The 14895-nt window shown below is 36.2% G+C and overlaps 1 protein-coding gene across 18 annotated transcripts in view; it reads right to left on the reverse strand.

The window, feature by feature from the left end:
- The window catches only part of DLGAP2 (DLG associated protein 2), a 450475-nt gene that overhangs the window by 324009 nt on the left and 111571 nt on the right, over positions 1-14895 (reverse strand). For 4 of the 18 annotated variants that reach the window (XM_031504437.2, XM_077782387.1, XM_031504436.2 and 1 more), the window contains exon 1: positions 13027-14026. The exons of 8 other annotated variants lie outside the window; for them this stretch is intronic. In XM_031504437.2, coding sequence (XP_031360297.2) covers positions 13027-13029 — 3 coding nt within the window. In that variant the 5' untranslated portion in view covers positions 13030-14026. Of the gene's footprint in view, positions 1-13026; positions 14028-14895 lie in introns of those variants that run through there. 6 more of the 18 variants (XM_077782386.1, XM_077782384.1, XM_077782390.1 and 3 more) reach the window with 3 other exon arrangements.

Here is a 14895-nt window from a genome sequence, read left to right on the forward strand (position 1 = left end):
TCTGAGCCAAAGGATGCCACCACTCTTCCTTAAACTAGATTTGAGCTTACCATTAATACAATGATGAACTCATAACTCATTCCTCTGCAGAGGAGAATGTTAAACATGGTCCATGGAAGATGCCTCAATGGTTCTGATCTGTGCTCAAAGGCTTCTAAGCTTTCTAAAATATAGTACTAAAGAGAATAGACCATTATTTCAAGCAGTTCCCATTTGTTTAGGGAAATATTGTGGGAAAATACTCCAAGCATATTGCTGTCTCAGGAAGGGCCTGAAGGATTTTGCTGAAAGGATGAGTCACTCCAGTGAAAGCAAAGCTGCTGCACTTGGTCATGGAGCTATTGTCATAAGCCACAACATCTAATACTAAGTAAGCAAGTACAGTGGACATCTAATAAAACTGCAGACCACACAACAGACTATTGTACCTCTCTTAAGGTCTTTCCTTCACATTTGGGATCTTTAAAATACCCTGATATCCTTACAAATAAGTCTAAAATGTCCTTAAACCACCTTTGAAATTCCTACAGGTATTCCTTTGGTTTGTTCTCTCTACCGTAACTGGAAACTAGATCTCTCCAGACATTACAGACATCTGATAAATCTGAACATTTCTGGGCAAAGAATTAGAAAGTCTAGATCTTCTTTAAAATCTCTGGACTTTCCACTAATTAGAGTTAAAACCTAAGTTATAGAACACCAGAACAGTGGATATAGAATAGTGGATTATTGAAACTCCATTCTGAAAGGCTGGAGACAGAAGGATGTTACCTTCTAACACACCTACTGATATTTTAGTAGATAGTCTCTAAAGCAGAAACAAAACAGATTGTTTCAGTAAAGTTAGTTTGTCCACTGGTTTTGAGTAACAAGAAACTCTGCCATCTCCAGTAAGTATCATGGTAATCTATATTAATTGTACCAAATAAACAAAAATTATGCAGAAAAAAAAATTATAATGCTGTCCTTTTAAACTGCAAACAGCTAACAATCATTACAAATATAAAGTGAATTCTTACATGTCATCTTTTCCCAGAAGCAGAGTAGGAAAACAGCAACTACACATTGTGTGATGCTTCCTTTAATTGTATTACTTAGGCCACCCCATGTGCATATTGATTAACAAGGCTCACACTAACTAAAACAAGGAAAAGCCTTATAAGAACTTCCACTTGGTTCTGCAGCAAACAAACAGGAAAATTAAGCAAGAGTCTTGGACAAGGAAATTTTAGTCTGCTATCCTTCATAATGATTGCAGCCAAAATCAAAAATGCTAAGGGCTAGAAGTTTCATCCTCATTCTTTTAGCCAGATCTACTTGTGCATAAATCTCTTGAGGAGCTGAACTGGACTGATGGAATCCATTGAACAGACAGCAGGCATCACATCTCTGTACCTAAACAAAGATTCTCCCTTAAATCCCTCTGAGATTCATCACTTTTGCTTTTCAACAACACTGTAGAAAACTCAAAGAGGGGTTTCAGTCTCATAAGGCCAAATTTAATTTGTTATAGTATAACAATGTTGATGAAGAATAATGTGCAATTTTTAATTACTTGTCAAAATCCTATTTCCCAATGAAAAGCTAGAAATATCAGTTACAGGTATCACAGTTAAATAAATTCTTAAGAATGATAATAATCACTGTAAATTATTACTTAATGCCTAAAACAATCAGAAAGAAGTTCTGTTCACAAGTTCAATTTTATACCACCAGCTGCAATGTTGGTGTCCCAAAGAAATTTTGAATTTCACATTCCATTAGCAATACAGGTGGAAAAAAATCAACCAAATAAAAAATTACATGTTCTGATAGAAAAAATAAAACAACCAAAATTTTCATTTCCATATGAATATTAAAATAAATGAGAGCAGAAGTTTCTAAAAAATTTGAGGAGGACTTTGCTTTTCAAAATCTGGTTAGCACAATTGTTGATTGATAAGGGCCAATCATGGTTTGCATCTAGTGACTCTTCTAAATGAAATAGAATTGTTTGAGCAATAGGAAGAAAAGGATAAAAAGTTCTGCCTAATTTCTTTCTTTCTGTGAAAATGTGCATTTTACTAAGTCAATTCCTTTTCAAATGAACTCCCCACTTCTTTGAAAGACAGCTGCATTGAAATATTTATGGCTCTAAAATCTTTACAAAATACTGTTTGATATAAGCAGGAACTAAATACTCTCTTTTACCACAGATCTCGATACTGTAGAATGACTGGTAGATTTTCCAGAGGTCAGATATTTGGTTGGGTTCATCCTTTATTAAAAAAAAAAAAAAATCTAATTCCTGGAGAATTTCAGATCTGGATTCTCTAGAAATTACAGCTATTGTGATACTGCCTTTGGTAGACAGATCTATAGAGAGACTTTTCTTCATTGAAGATCAAAGCTATAATATAGTACTAACACTGACCAGCAAAGCTACGGTATAGCCATACCACTGACATGAAAAGGAGAAGGCTCTTTCAGGTTAGGATGTCAGAAATTCTTCATATTTTGGTAGTATCAAAGTGCAAGATGGATCTGTGAGCAGGATAGCTTTGTGAACAATGATCCCTCACTAATTTGGAGGTAAGACTGCAAAAACATCTGGCTGCCTCTTAATGCAAGGGTTGAAGAACAACGGTAATAACAATTAAGAGAAAGGCAATCTTGAAAGACCATATACAAAAAATATATAACTAATGCCTTCTTTTAAAGATAATGAGTTTGCTTCAAAAATTTTTTTCTTCTTACCAACATCTCCACAGAACTTCAGTTAGAGACTTTAAACACTCCTTCCTTCCTTCCTTCCTTCCTTCCTTCCTTCCTTCCTTCCTTCCTTCCTTCCTTCCTTCCTTCCTTCCTCCCTTCCTTCCTTCCTTCCTTCCTTCCTTCCTCTTCCAGACATATCTTTGCAGTAGAATTTTCAGAATGTACTCAAGAAATTGGTATCTCAAAATTATTACTGTCAGTGAAAAATAAAAAGTAACCACCTGGTCTCCCTGTATGTTTCAGCTTAGAGCAGTTTCTCAACTTTGTACTGTTTCATTTTGACAAACTTTATAACAGGGCCATTATTTTTACCAATTTTTCTCAAGTAACATTGCTTCAGAAACCACTAATCTGAGAATGTTTCTGTAGGCTTTCTGACATAACAGGCTTTAATTTTTCTATCTTTTTGTTTTCTGTTCTATGTCCTTTGTCAAACACAGTTCCTCCACTTGCAGTCCTGTGTTCCTTGCCTTTCCTTCTCCTTTTCCTCCTTCCCAATTTTCTAAGTTCATATAGACAAAAAAGTGATGTGAAAATAGACAAAAAATGATCTTTTCCTATCTGGTTTTTGATTTTACACATATCTGATGTCTTTGAAAGACGATCAGTAGACTTTACGGCAAAACTGAAGATGCTGCTCTAAAAAATCATTCTAGAAACCATGGAAAAATAGATTAAAGAGAAAGGAGTTGAAGATGACCAAAGTGTCATCAGGTTAAATCCCATATTAAATCATCTGTTCTCCCTGGACAAATTTTTGGGAAAAGTGGAGAGAGACCTGACAGCATCTGCAGATAGTTCAAAAGCTCTCAAAGGAGAGCCCAAAGGAGGCACCTCACACAGTGAGGCTCCAAGTTGAAGCACTGTCTCCAAGTCACAGCCTTGAGGAACAGCCTACAAGATCTCAGTAATATTTATTGATTATTTGCTAAATATAGCAACACAGTCTAGATCCTTTGGTGCATAAATAAAATTCTGCCTCACATATTCTGTGCTTTGTTTGCCAGTATGCAAATATGGCTACTCTGTCACCCCAATATTAACTCTGTCTTGTGCTGCAACAACTAAAGTACCAGAGTTTGGACCTTTGCAAGTTGAAATGTGGGTTTGACATCATATTCAGGCCCTTGTTATGGCTGATGATAAGCTTTGTTTTGAAGGTGAAACAAAGTCAAATTCTATAACTTCACGTGTTGCCAAGAGACAAAACAGTCATCTTTTGGCCATATCTCATCAGAGGCACTGGCACTAATCCATTTCCAAGCATTACAGCTCATAAACTCAGAACTATTATGGACTCAATAAAGTCAATTGATACATTAGTTAAGTGAGATGGAATGATTTAGCTCTTCGGGAAAAAAAATATAAGGCTCAGTGTTATTAAATGCTGGGTTTGAGCATCCTGGAATAATGAATTATAAGAAAATCATTCAAACAGACACACCTGTCTTGGCACATTCACTTGAAATACACCCAGGAAAACACAGTCTTTTTGTTTTGTTTAAATAAATTGAGAGGACTTCAAATGAAGGACTTCTTCTTAGTATCTGTTTCCCAAAAGCTTCTTGAAGAGCTTTGTTCTGAGACCCTACTTCATACCGAGTATGTGTAACGGCTCAACAAGAACCCGGATTTGTCCCTTACAAATTTGAAAAGTCAAACTCTAAAGTATCAATGTAGGACTGACAAGTTTTTCAAAGGTAGAGAAACCTATAACGCTTATGTGACTTCTCCCTACTGACAAATCTGAGCTAGACAGAAAAACATAGTATAGTGACAATGGGAGAAAATGGGGTACTCTGGATATCATGATTTTTATTAAAAATACATTTTAATACAAATGCTTTTCAATCTTACATGCTAACTTAAAGTAATAAAGGTAAACAGATGCATGTATTTACATATATCCAAATAACCAATAATGTACATTGACTTATCACAATTTTTTGAGACCTATTTTAAAAACTTAGTGAAACTGTCTTTTATTTTAGAAAGTAAATAAATTTTATTTAATGCTTCCTATTTGAAGAAAAGAATATTCATAATATAGGATAAGGAAACTGCATCATTTTAACAAAAAAACCCAAAACATTGACTATTTTAATGAAATTAAATATAATACTCAGTATTGCAATATTCAATACTCAAATATGCATTAATTTCATATAAGAGGAGTTAAATTTTTTTCCTCCTCTCTCAGCCTACATTTTCATTTCATAGAACCTTGCTCACATTCCAAAGGAAAGTTCCCAAGCTGACATGTACTACAAATTCTAATTTTTTTTTTTTTTTTTTTGAGGCTTCTAGCATAAGCTATGGCAGTGAAAATGTGCATTGAAATTACTGGTTAGCCTGTCTACTAAAAATAGTTATTTCAGACATAGAAAACAACATAGTAGAAATATTCTTTCTGTAGATTATTCCTCATAAATTTTCTGTTTCTTGCAGAAAGATAATGTGAGCAAGACTACTCATTAACAGTGGAATGCAGGAAGAAGTAAAATCATCCAGCAATAGTTCAAGAAAGCATATTACAGTACGTCTGTAAAACTGGTTTTCTCTAAGGTTGACTGAGGGCCAGAAAATGACATGACAAAGATGAAGATACCCCCAATAGATTATTTAACCCTGCCAGTCTGCAAAAAAACCCATCAGTAGCAACATTAATATTCACAGTGGTACCCTGTGATGCTTTCATAATTTAGATTTGACCTCAGTGAGAAACCTGGCAAATGACTTTCGTTCCCATGTTTCTAGTCTTTTATGAAAGGACGCCAACACCCCTGCATCAATCCTGCATCGTGGTTGCCCAGTAAGCACCCACAATGTTTCATATCCAGGATTTTGCAGTCTAGAACTGAAGCACACTGGAAAAGCTGATACGTGCAGAAGTCACTATGGTTACTGCCTACACTTTCTTTGCCTCCAATAAGATCTTTCATTTCCATAAGCATTAAAATTCACCAAATGCACCAAAATTATTCAGACAAAAAAATAGTCTCGCTGGTTTATAAACCTTTTAGCTGTGTTCCTTTTATCTTTTTAAGTATAGACTCTGAGGCATATTATTCCACATCTGAATATAAGAAAAAGTATTGCAGGACAGACCTTGTCGTGGGAATGTTTTGTGGATCCCCAGCTTCAGCAGTGTCTGTGGATCAGCTGTCTGCTGTTGACCAGTGCAAAGCCAAAACCCAGAAAACACTGCTCAGGATGCCAGAAAAAAGGCACTAGCTGGAGATTTAGCAAGCCAAATTCAGATTATTGTCCTTAGTATTGTTGTAAATCTTTCCAATATAAGAAAATTAAAAGTTCATCTTCTGTGGTTAGATTCCATATCCATTGTAATAAGAAACAGCTATATGTAAAACAAATTTTGGGTTGTTTCTTTTTTTTTTCTTTTCTTTTTTTTTTTTTTTTTTTTTTATTTTTTTATCTTACAGCAATCAGCATGATTCTTTATTTCAGTATTCTTATATAAATGTCAAACTGGCTAGAGCCTGTAATATTTCCTGACCTCACAGTCACTCAGTATACCAAGCTCTTTAAAATTGTATCCAGTGGCTGCATCCTCAACAGTCATTTAAAATATTTCTTAGTTTTATCTTTTTACTTCAATTAGCTTTCTACTTAAGTCCCTTCCAAGCACACTGAATTATTTTATTCCCTGGTGTTGCCTGTTATTTTGAAAACCTCCCCGAACCACCATTGTCAATTCTCCTACATACAAGTAGCCTATTTTTTCTTTTCACCTCAACTACCTCCTTACAGCTAGTTGCTTTTACTGTGACATGTTTGACAGATTAATATATTCTTTATCAGTTCAGTTACTTCCCTTTATTTTTCCTATATGTGATTTTGCTGATGTTCCCTTTAGGTGAAAGTTCTTAATATTACTCTTCAATACATTCAATGAAGTCTTTTCACAAAGAACCCTTTTTCAGAAAGAGCAGGGTGCTCACTGCATACAGGACATGCAGGTAAAATATTTGACACCTTCAGCAGGAATTACACCGAAATCAGCCGTGGTTTATAGTGAAGCAGTGCCAGCAGAGGCTTATTCCTGCTGCTGAGGTAGGAGTTATAATCCCCTCAACACCCAAATCTACAGCATCTCTTCCAGCATTGCCAGCCCCAAGGAGTCAAACAAGACCCCCAATACTCACAGACTGAACTTTTCCAAAATCATAAATACTTTCTTAAAAAGTAGATATGAAAATTGCCCTTGCCATTTCAGACCAAATGTCCAACTTGTAAGAACTCAGAATACTGCCTATCACATCATTAGTTTCTTAAACCAGACTGGAAAATAGACCTTGTCCCTGTAATCCTTCACTTTCATAATAACAAATTCTTGCTAATGCATTAAATGTCACACAAAATAACAAATCAGAAATGGTCACTTTTTCATGTATAATTTCCATGTATGACACCTAGATAGACTAAAGAAGGGGGAAAGTACTTCCTAGAAGTTCAAAGAATTCAGCTGTTGGCTTAAAATAATCAGCAATTTCTATATAAGTCATTGAAAATATTGAACAATTTTCCACTCAAAAATTTGAAGTGTAAATGAGAATGTGATAAAGGTTTTACTTCTGATTAAGTCTTAGTAAATGCAAAGGCACCCAGATTTTGACAGAACCAGAAGCAGTTTAGTGGGAGCTTATAAAACTTACGCAACGAGAGTACACCAAAAGGTTGATATTTATTGGTAGAGTGCTACTCTGACATTTAAGCTGTTTTCTGTTATGCCTGCTTACTTTCTTGTGCTCCTGTCTTATTCCCTGGGAGAAATGATAAAAAAATAAAGTGATCTCTGTATACTATTAACTGTGTCACATCATGCTGCTTAAAATATGTTACAACCTGATTGGCACAGAAACGCATTTTGCTCTGTTTGGGAGCACTTATGCCCAGAACAATGAAAATTCACAGCCCCAGCTTCTTGGGAACTAAGAAATCAGCTCTAAATACGGCTTTATATTGGAGTTCAGCTGCAGCATTACAAGCTATGGGAGAGCATCTTAATTCACAGACAGGGTAATTTATAATGGGACAGTATTTAAAACAAGAGCAGATCTTGCTCAGATTGAAATAATTCAAGTCGAGGATCAAATTACCTGTAAAAATACAAATTATTCTTTAGAAATCATTCCAAGGTGCGAACATAAGGAGACATGCCCTGACTTTACCTAAAGCACAGACAAATAAAGTTCAGATTCACAATCACAGCAAATGAGTACACAATATAAAGAAAACACAGCTTTGAAAAAGTTACTATCTTACAGAACACAGCTGGCAGCTAGATTTAAGGAGAAAATGAAGACGATGAGGAACAAGTGACTTCTGGAAGATGCCAAGACACAGAGTGAGCTGCAAGGGGAGAGCCCGGAGAAAGCCCACAAGAGGCCAGGCCGGGCTGGGAGCCGGATAAAGCCCGCTGCGATCAGGGGGAGCTGCTCGGCGGCAGGCTCAGCCCTCAGCGCCACCGCGAGCGGCCGGCTCCATCTAGAGGCAAAGCTCCCCGAGCTGGGGAGCCGCCGTCGCTGCGGCTCAGACACCTTTCCCCACAAGCCAGAACCCGCTCAAAAGAGCACTCCGAGTTGCTGTCCTCTTGGCAGGGATGTCCAGCAGGAGGGAGCAACCTCCATCCACCTCACTTTCTGCAAAAGCTGAGCAGTTGAGAATAAAGCCAAGCTTTCCCTGAAATCCACCTCTCAGCTTGAATGGTTTCCCATACTATCCTGCCAGATTGATGCAGCATGCATAAAATGACACAGATTGAAGGTTTCTGTGGCATTCTGATGGCAAGAATTCTGATGGATCCCATAGGCAAAGGGTTCCTGCACTCCTTTACTATTTGTCTCATAAGAAATAGAGTATTTCCCACAAATATCTTGATAAGCACATTTATATTCAGTATCAAACAGAGCACCAGTAGTTAATATGAAGTTAAAGAAATGTTTTTTAAAAAAATTAGATTATTAAAAAGAACTTTATAATTCTTTATGTTGCAAAGGCCTTCTTTGTTGAACAAAGATGAAGCTATTCTTTTCTGTCCATCAGTAAATATCTCCAACCATGTATTAAAACTGATAACCTAGGAACATCAAATCACACACTTTAAAAATTATAAGCAAGTCTAACTTCATCCTCTCTATTGCTAGGTTATGGACTCTGTGCCAAGCTATCCTTATGGAAGAGTTTCCATGAGTTTCTTCTGCACTGATCAAGAAATAAATAAAATTAAAAAAAAAAAAAAAAAAAAAAAAAAAAAAAAAAAAAAAGCCTTCAAATAGATGTCTCTGAAAGCCCTTTTCTACAAGTCACAGGCCAAAACATGTATTGCAATGTAATTTTACAAGCTTAACTCCACTGTACATTACTGTATGCCTAAAAGGGCTTTTTCAAATAGGCAGCAACCAGTTATATGAATATAACTCTTCTCATTCACTGCTTTCAGGCTTGTGGGGTATGTATCACCAAATCTGCACTTTTTCTAAATCAGTATGTTTATATTCAGTCAGGCTGTGTATCTGAGCAACAGCACAGCAAGGAGCAACCGTTGTCTATGCATTACATTTTCCCTGATTACTCATTTATTATACAATAGTGTCCTAAATTTTACCCATTACTTTCTTCTGGTGTTTGTAAGTGAAGAAGAAAATTTGGATTCAAACTAGTTTACTTTTGCCATAATGATGTATTCTCCAAGTTAGGTATAAGTAAAGATTAAAACTGGTGAGCTGATTATTCTAAGCAAGATACATTGGAGAGTGAGGGGAGAGAAAAAATATGCTGCTTTTCTTATAAAAAAGAATTGTAAAAATATCTGCTCATTTCTTAACCTATAAATTTTCTGTGTTTTACTCATTTTAGATGTATTTTTGCAATACGAATAAAAATCTAAATGGACAAATGCAAAAGCAATATATTTTACAGTTCTAGGTTAGATTTTGGGTTTTTTTAAGGGCATATATTTAATAAAGCATTGTTTATTTTACAAAATTCTTTGCTGAAACTAAAACTAGCAAACTACACAGTAATTTCTTCCCTGACTTCTTCCTGCTTTAGGAATTCAGATCCAGTTTGCTGTTACTCAAAACAAAATTACTTGCAGGTATGACTCATATCTTTGTGGTAGCAAAGAATATAAGATGTATGCCTATTTATGTAGCACATGCATAACAGCCCATTGGAAATTCTTTAAAGTCTCTTCTAAGAGAAGTCCAAGAGCATGGATGAAGAAAAAGCTCACTGGAGTTGAAGGAGGACCCCAGTGGGTTCTCATATATGTTTGAAAATACATACACATACATTGGCCCTGATTATGTACCAACATCTATGGGAAGAGTTGAATATCAGTCAAAAGGAAACATCAGAGCTAACCTCCAAGAGGCTTTAGTGACTAGCAATGACTTACACTCAAAGACATTCACACCTTGCAAGCTCAGCTTCATCCCTTGGCTTCAGACCCAGAACAGCCCAGCCCTCAAACAAGTCCTGCCTCTTTGCGGTGTTTGGCTTTGCAGTGTCCAGCACTGATTTAAATCAATGTCTCAAAGATATTGGTGGCCAAAGAAACTGCTCAATTACTGTGCCTGCGAAACATATGCCACAATCCCCATCTTTACCGATGTGGTCCAAAACTGAAGAAAATATAGGTGAGAGATGGACCTTAGACTTTCATTATTGCAATAACTTTTTGAAAGCAGCCTGTTTATGAAAACATTAATTTATCTATATGGATAAAAGAGAAGAAAAGCTTAAGTCAAGATACAGTGCTCAGAAAGGTGAATAAAATATGGAGGGAAAAGTAGCATGCTGAGAAAAATGGAGAAGAGGGCCTGTTATGGTACGTGTTAAAGACGTGAATAGGGAACAAATAGTTCACAAAAATTTAACATAGCTCTCTCTGTGTCAGGAACACATATGACACAAAAAATTGTAACTTTTTTTTTTTTTTTTGAATAGCTTATCCCTCTCTTGCTTTACCTGAAAATGGTAAAATACATGAGCAGTGACTTCCGGTGACTGAGCTACACAAGTATCCATGGGTGTGATGACAAAACTTCAAATGTCGAAAACGGAACAAGATTGAGACTATTTCAGTCATTGTAGATCAATGTTCCTGGTCTAAATTAGTCAGCTGCCTGTTATGCAAGATCATCCTCCCTGCTAGTCATTCTCACAGGGTATTTACAGAACACTGTATGGGAATGGTGAGAATCTGAGTGAAGGTACTACCAGGAGGAGGCTATTTAAAAAAGAATGTACTGCATACATTTTCAGGCAGACATTTAAGTAGACATTTCTGTAAAGCATTTGCTTTTCCCCTTGGCATTATATATGCACATATACATACATGTATACACACATACATACATGTATAAACACACACCCCATGTTTTCATGTCATTGCAGGTAATGTGGGAAGAAAGGCATACATAAATATGTTTTAAATCTTTCTAGAAAATGAAATACTTCTGCTGCTTCTGGGTAGCACAGGCTTATTTGGAAATAGCTTTCAAAATGCAGCCTTTGGAGAAAAGTATTTCACAAATCAAAGTGATTCTCTCAAAGCTTATTTGCCATGATAGCATTTACTAGAGTAGGAGGAAAAGGAAAATTTTGTTTTATATCACCCCAGTGAATTCAAATTTTCCCTTTTCTGGATGTCTGACTCAGTGTCCTGAGCTAGATGTAAAACATCTTGTTAAAAAGATCTCAACCAAATGCACATAAAATATTTCACCACAATGATCTGCTGCTCTTCTTCCTTTCTATCTTACACTCTTATTTCCTTACCCTCACTGATTGGGGTTGCAATATAGTTGCATCTGTACAAGATAATTTCTGCCTGCTTAACTAATGCTAGAAGTGATCATAAGGTTGACTAGCTCAAAAAAAAAAAATAAAAACAACTCATTGAATACCCTTCTGCTGTTTACATCATATAACAGGATTGCTCTATGCCAGTGTTATCTTAATAACTGTTCTATGCATACAGTCATAATGAAAGTGGGAGGGGGGGAAGTCAAGTAATGTTTCAATTTTTAACTATTATTTTTACTGTATGTTTTAATTTCTATTTCTTAGGGGGTATAGTATATGAATTAAAAGAAGCCTGATTCATTTTGTTAACACAGAATACAACATGATCTGTACTGATTCAGGGTCCATCTTATATGCTAAAGCTGGAGATAAAGACCCAGAATTGTTGAATCAAGCCAAGAGTTAGGCTACTTTTTTTGATAAATTGCACTTTTTCAATAGCACTTGAGCAAAAATGCAGGAGCTTCAGCAAAGCCCGCCAAAGTCCAAATGGACTGTCTGATGATTTGGCACAACTTGAGATAATCCTGAAAGCAAGTACAGCCAAATTAGTACTTTCATTCAGTTAAAATGAAATGGACTATAATATAAATAGATCAAAATTGGGCCCAGATCCTGCAATTCACTATGCAGGCAGACTGTCAAGTGCAGAATCAGCACTTTGGTGAGCAGAAACCTAATGAGGAAAAGCTCTAAAATGCAGAAAGAATTATTAGAAAAAAAGCTACTTAAATCCACCACATAACCAGAAATATTTGCTAAATACCACAGATATTAATAAATGTGTTGAGTACTTACTTAGAACCTGTAAATCATTCTTTAAATGTAATAAAAATAATTTCATGTAACAATGTGTCAAGCCAGTTTGGAAAAAGCACTAAAAAAACCTTGATGACTGTGTTTATCTACAGCAGAGCAAGTGGATAATCAGTATTAACCAGCCCAAGAAGCAATGCACTACCTGAGCACAACAAAAGTGACACAGATTTCAGGAGATTAAAAATGAGAGAGAAGGAGCGAAAGGTTAAACATACAAATCCCACATAGAAAGCAGTCTTTAAATGCTGGGCTCTTTTGAGAATTTCAGCCTACAGTGCAGTTCCTCTGTTTCATCTTTGCTCCAAATTAAAAATAAATAAATAAACAAATAAAGATTAGCAGATTAGTATTCTTAAAGAACCAGTTTTAAAGATAATTCTATTCACATTAACACAAAAGATTGCACCATGTTTTATAAATAAAACCATATACTGTGACACAAAGATCTGCTAGGAAAGTCAGAAATTCGATAGACAGAAATGCTGTGAAAAATCTGCAACCCTGAACACCGAGGAGAAAAATGAAACAAAGGAAACAGAACATGTTTCTAGACACTTTGTAGATAAAAATAAATATGAATAATAAAGGAAAAACAACAACAACAACAGAAAGTCTTACCATGATGTTTGCACAACTGTGTGTCTGTAGCCCATGCTATAAATGTGGATACCTTCTATTTCCATCATCTCAGCCCCTCTAGTGGTCAGTACCTGAAGATCTTGCCTTCAGGAGGGACACGATCTATCCATATGTACCATTTGCTGTTGCTCTAGTATCTTGACAGATATTCTTTTCTTAATCCTGTAATTTTTTCTGGAGATATAACTTGTCACTTTTTATTAGCATCTTTGTCAATGCTGCTGCTACATGCATATATTTAATTGCTAAGCAACAAAGGGTAAGCTCTGCACAGCACATTCGATTACTGCATTCCCTGTGCCATGCATTGTTACTAATGCACTTATATAATAAGAAATATTTTTTTTTAAAAAGGTAAAATATTTATTTCTGTTTCCATAGTATGTAGAAGCCACAATCTGAAATCAGGCTCCATCATGCTAGCCACGAGGAAGAGAGCTAACAGCTGAAAGAAGATGAAGGCAAATGGACTGATAGAAAGTGCACAAAAGTTAAAAACAGAGGTGAGTTTCAGTGTTTCCATAGATGAATAGGCGAAGTCTAAAGCTCAGAGGTGACTACCCACCTAGTTAGTCATGATTCTCAGACATTAGGGAAAAATTTCTATGGCTAAAATACGTGAAGCTTTTGCAAGTGTTGTGGCCTCAAGGTAGGAAGTATTACCAGTTTTCAGCAATTTATCAGTTTTGAAGAGATACATCTGCATTGTATCAAGAATACTTCTCTTCCTTTTTCTCTTTAAGTTGTAGAAAAAAACAGGGCAGGCAGTATTTTGTCACCAAATGTATATTTGCCCCTCTCATTGAAGATGCTGTCTCCAAAACCTGAGTTAGACATTAACAAGGATTACTTGAGTCTATCACACAAGGGACTACAACTCCATCTTTCCTTTGTTGAAGTGCAGCAATGTTCCCCAAAGTGTTCTGTTTACACCTGAGACGTACAAGGACGGTGGTCCCTCTTTTCTCTTGGTGTGATTACCTGCTATTTTGCAGCCAGCACTGCATTTCTTAGTGCCATATCTGCAATGTTCAGCATTAAGAGCTGCTTGGAAAACTAAACCATGACTGTACAGGTGTACAAACTTGCACATCCACATACAACCACTTTTATTTCTGCAGTTAGATTCAGGAATTGAGACTGACCCTGTCTGTGTCTCTTTGGCTTATACTATTAGCCCCAAGGATCAAGAGGAGTGCTAGGAAGGAGGTAGTTGCTTTTGAATTAAGAACAGTCATGTGCACAGTCCCACGCAATAGCATTAGTATTTCCTCTGGGTTCTAATACTTTTTGCAAAGAAACTGGAAATTCCCAATAACTAATGTGTCCTGTCACTTTTGGTGGGACTGAAACAAGGGTTGTAGTTGTACTCTGGGCATAACATCCTTTATATTCCCACAGGAAGACCAAGCAGAAGTTCCAAATGAACCACAGCAGGAGACTACATTATCAAATTCCAAAACTAATCAAGTACATCAGTACTTAATCATATAAAGTGTTTCTGCATTAAGCTACTCAAGACATTAATTACTTAACCCCTGAAATATCATTGTGAATATATGCTTTTTATTGCTATTTCATAGAAGGGCAGATGGATACTTGGAGAGGCTATATATTTCCATGAAATACAGAGTCAAATCCTTTCACATACAGACCTTGCTAGAAAGCCTAGGTAAGGACAGCTCTGACAACTCCTGCTCAAGCAGAGCATTTTTAGTTCAGAATCATGGACTACTCTGATTTGGAAGGGACCCACAAGGATCATCAAGTCCAGCTTTTAAGTGAATGGCCTATACAGGGATTGAACCCACAACCTTGGTGTTATTAGCACCAGGCTCTGATTTACTG

This window comes from Lonchura striata, chromosome 3, assembly GCF_046129695.1.
Source record: "Lonchura striata isolate bLonStr1 chromosome 3, bLonStr1.mat, whole genome shotgun sequence".
Lineage (NCBI taxonomy): Eukaryota > Metazoa > Chordata > Aves > Passeriformes > Estrildidae > Lonchura > Lonchura striata.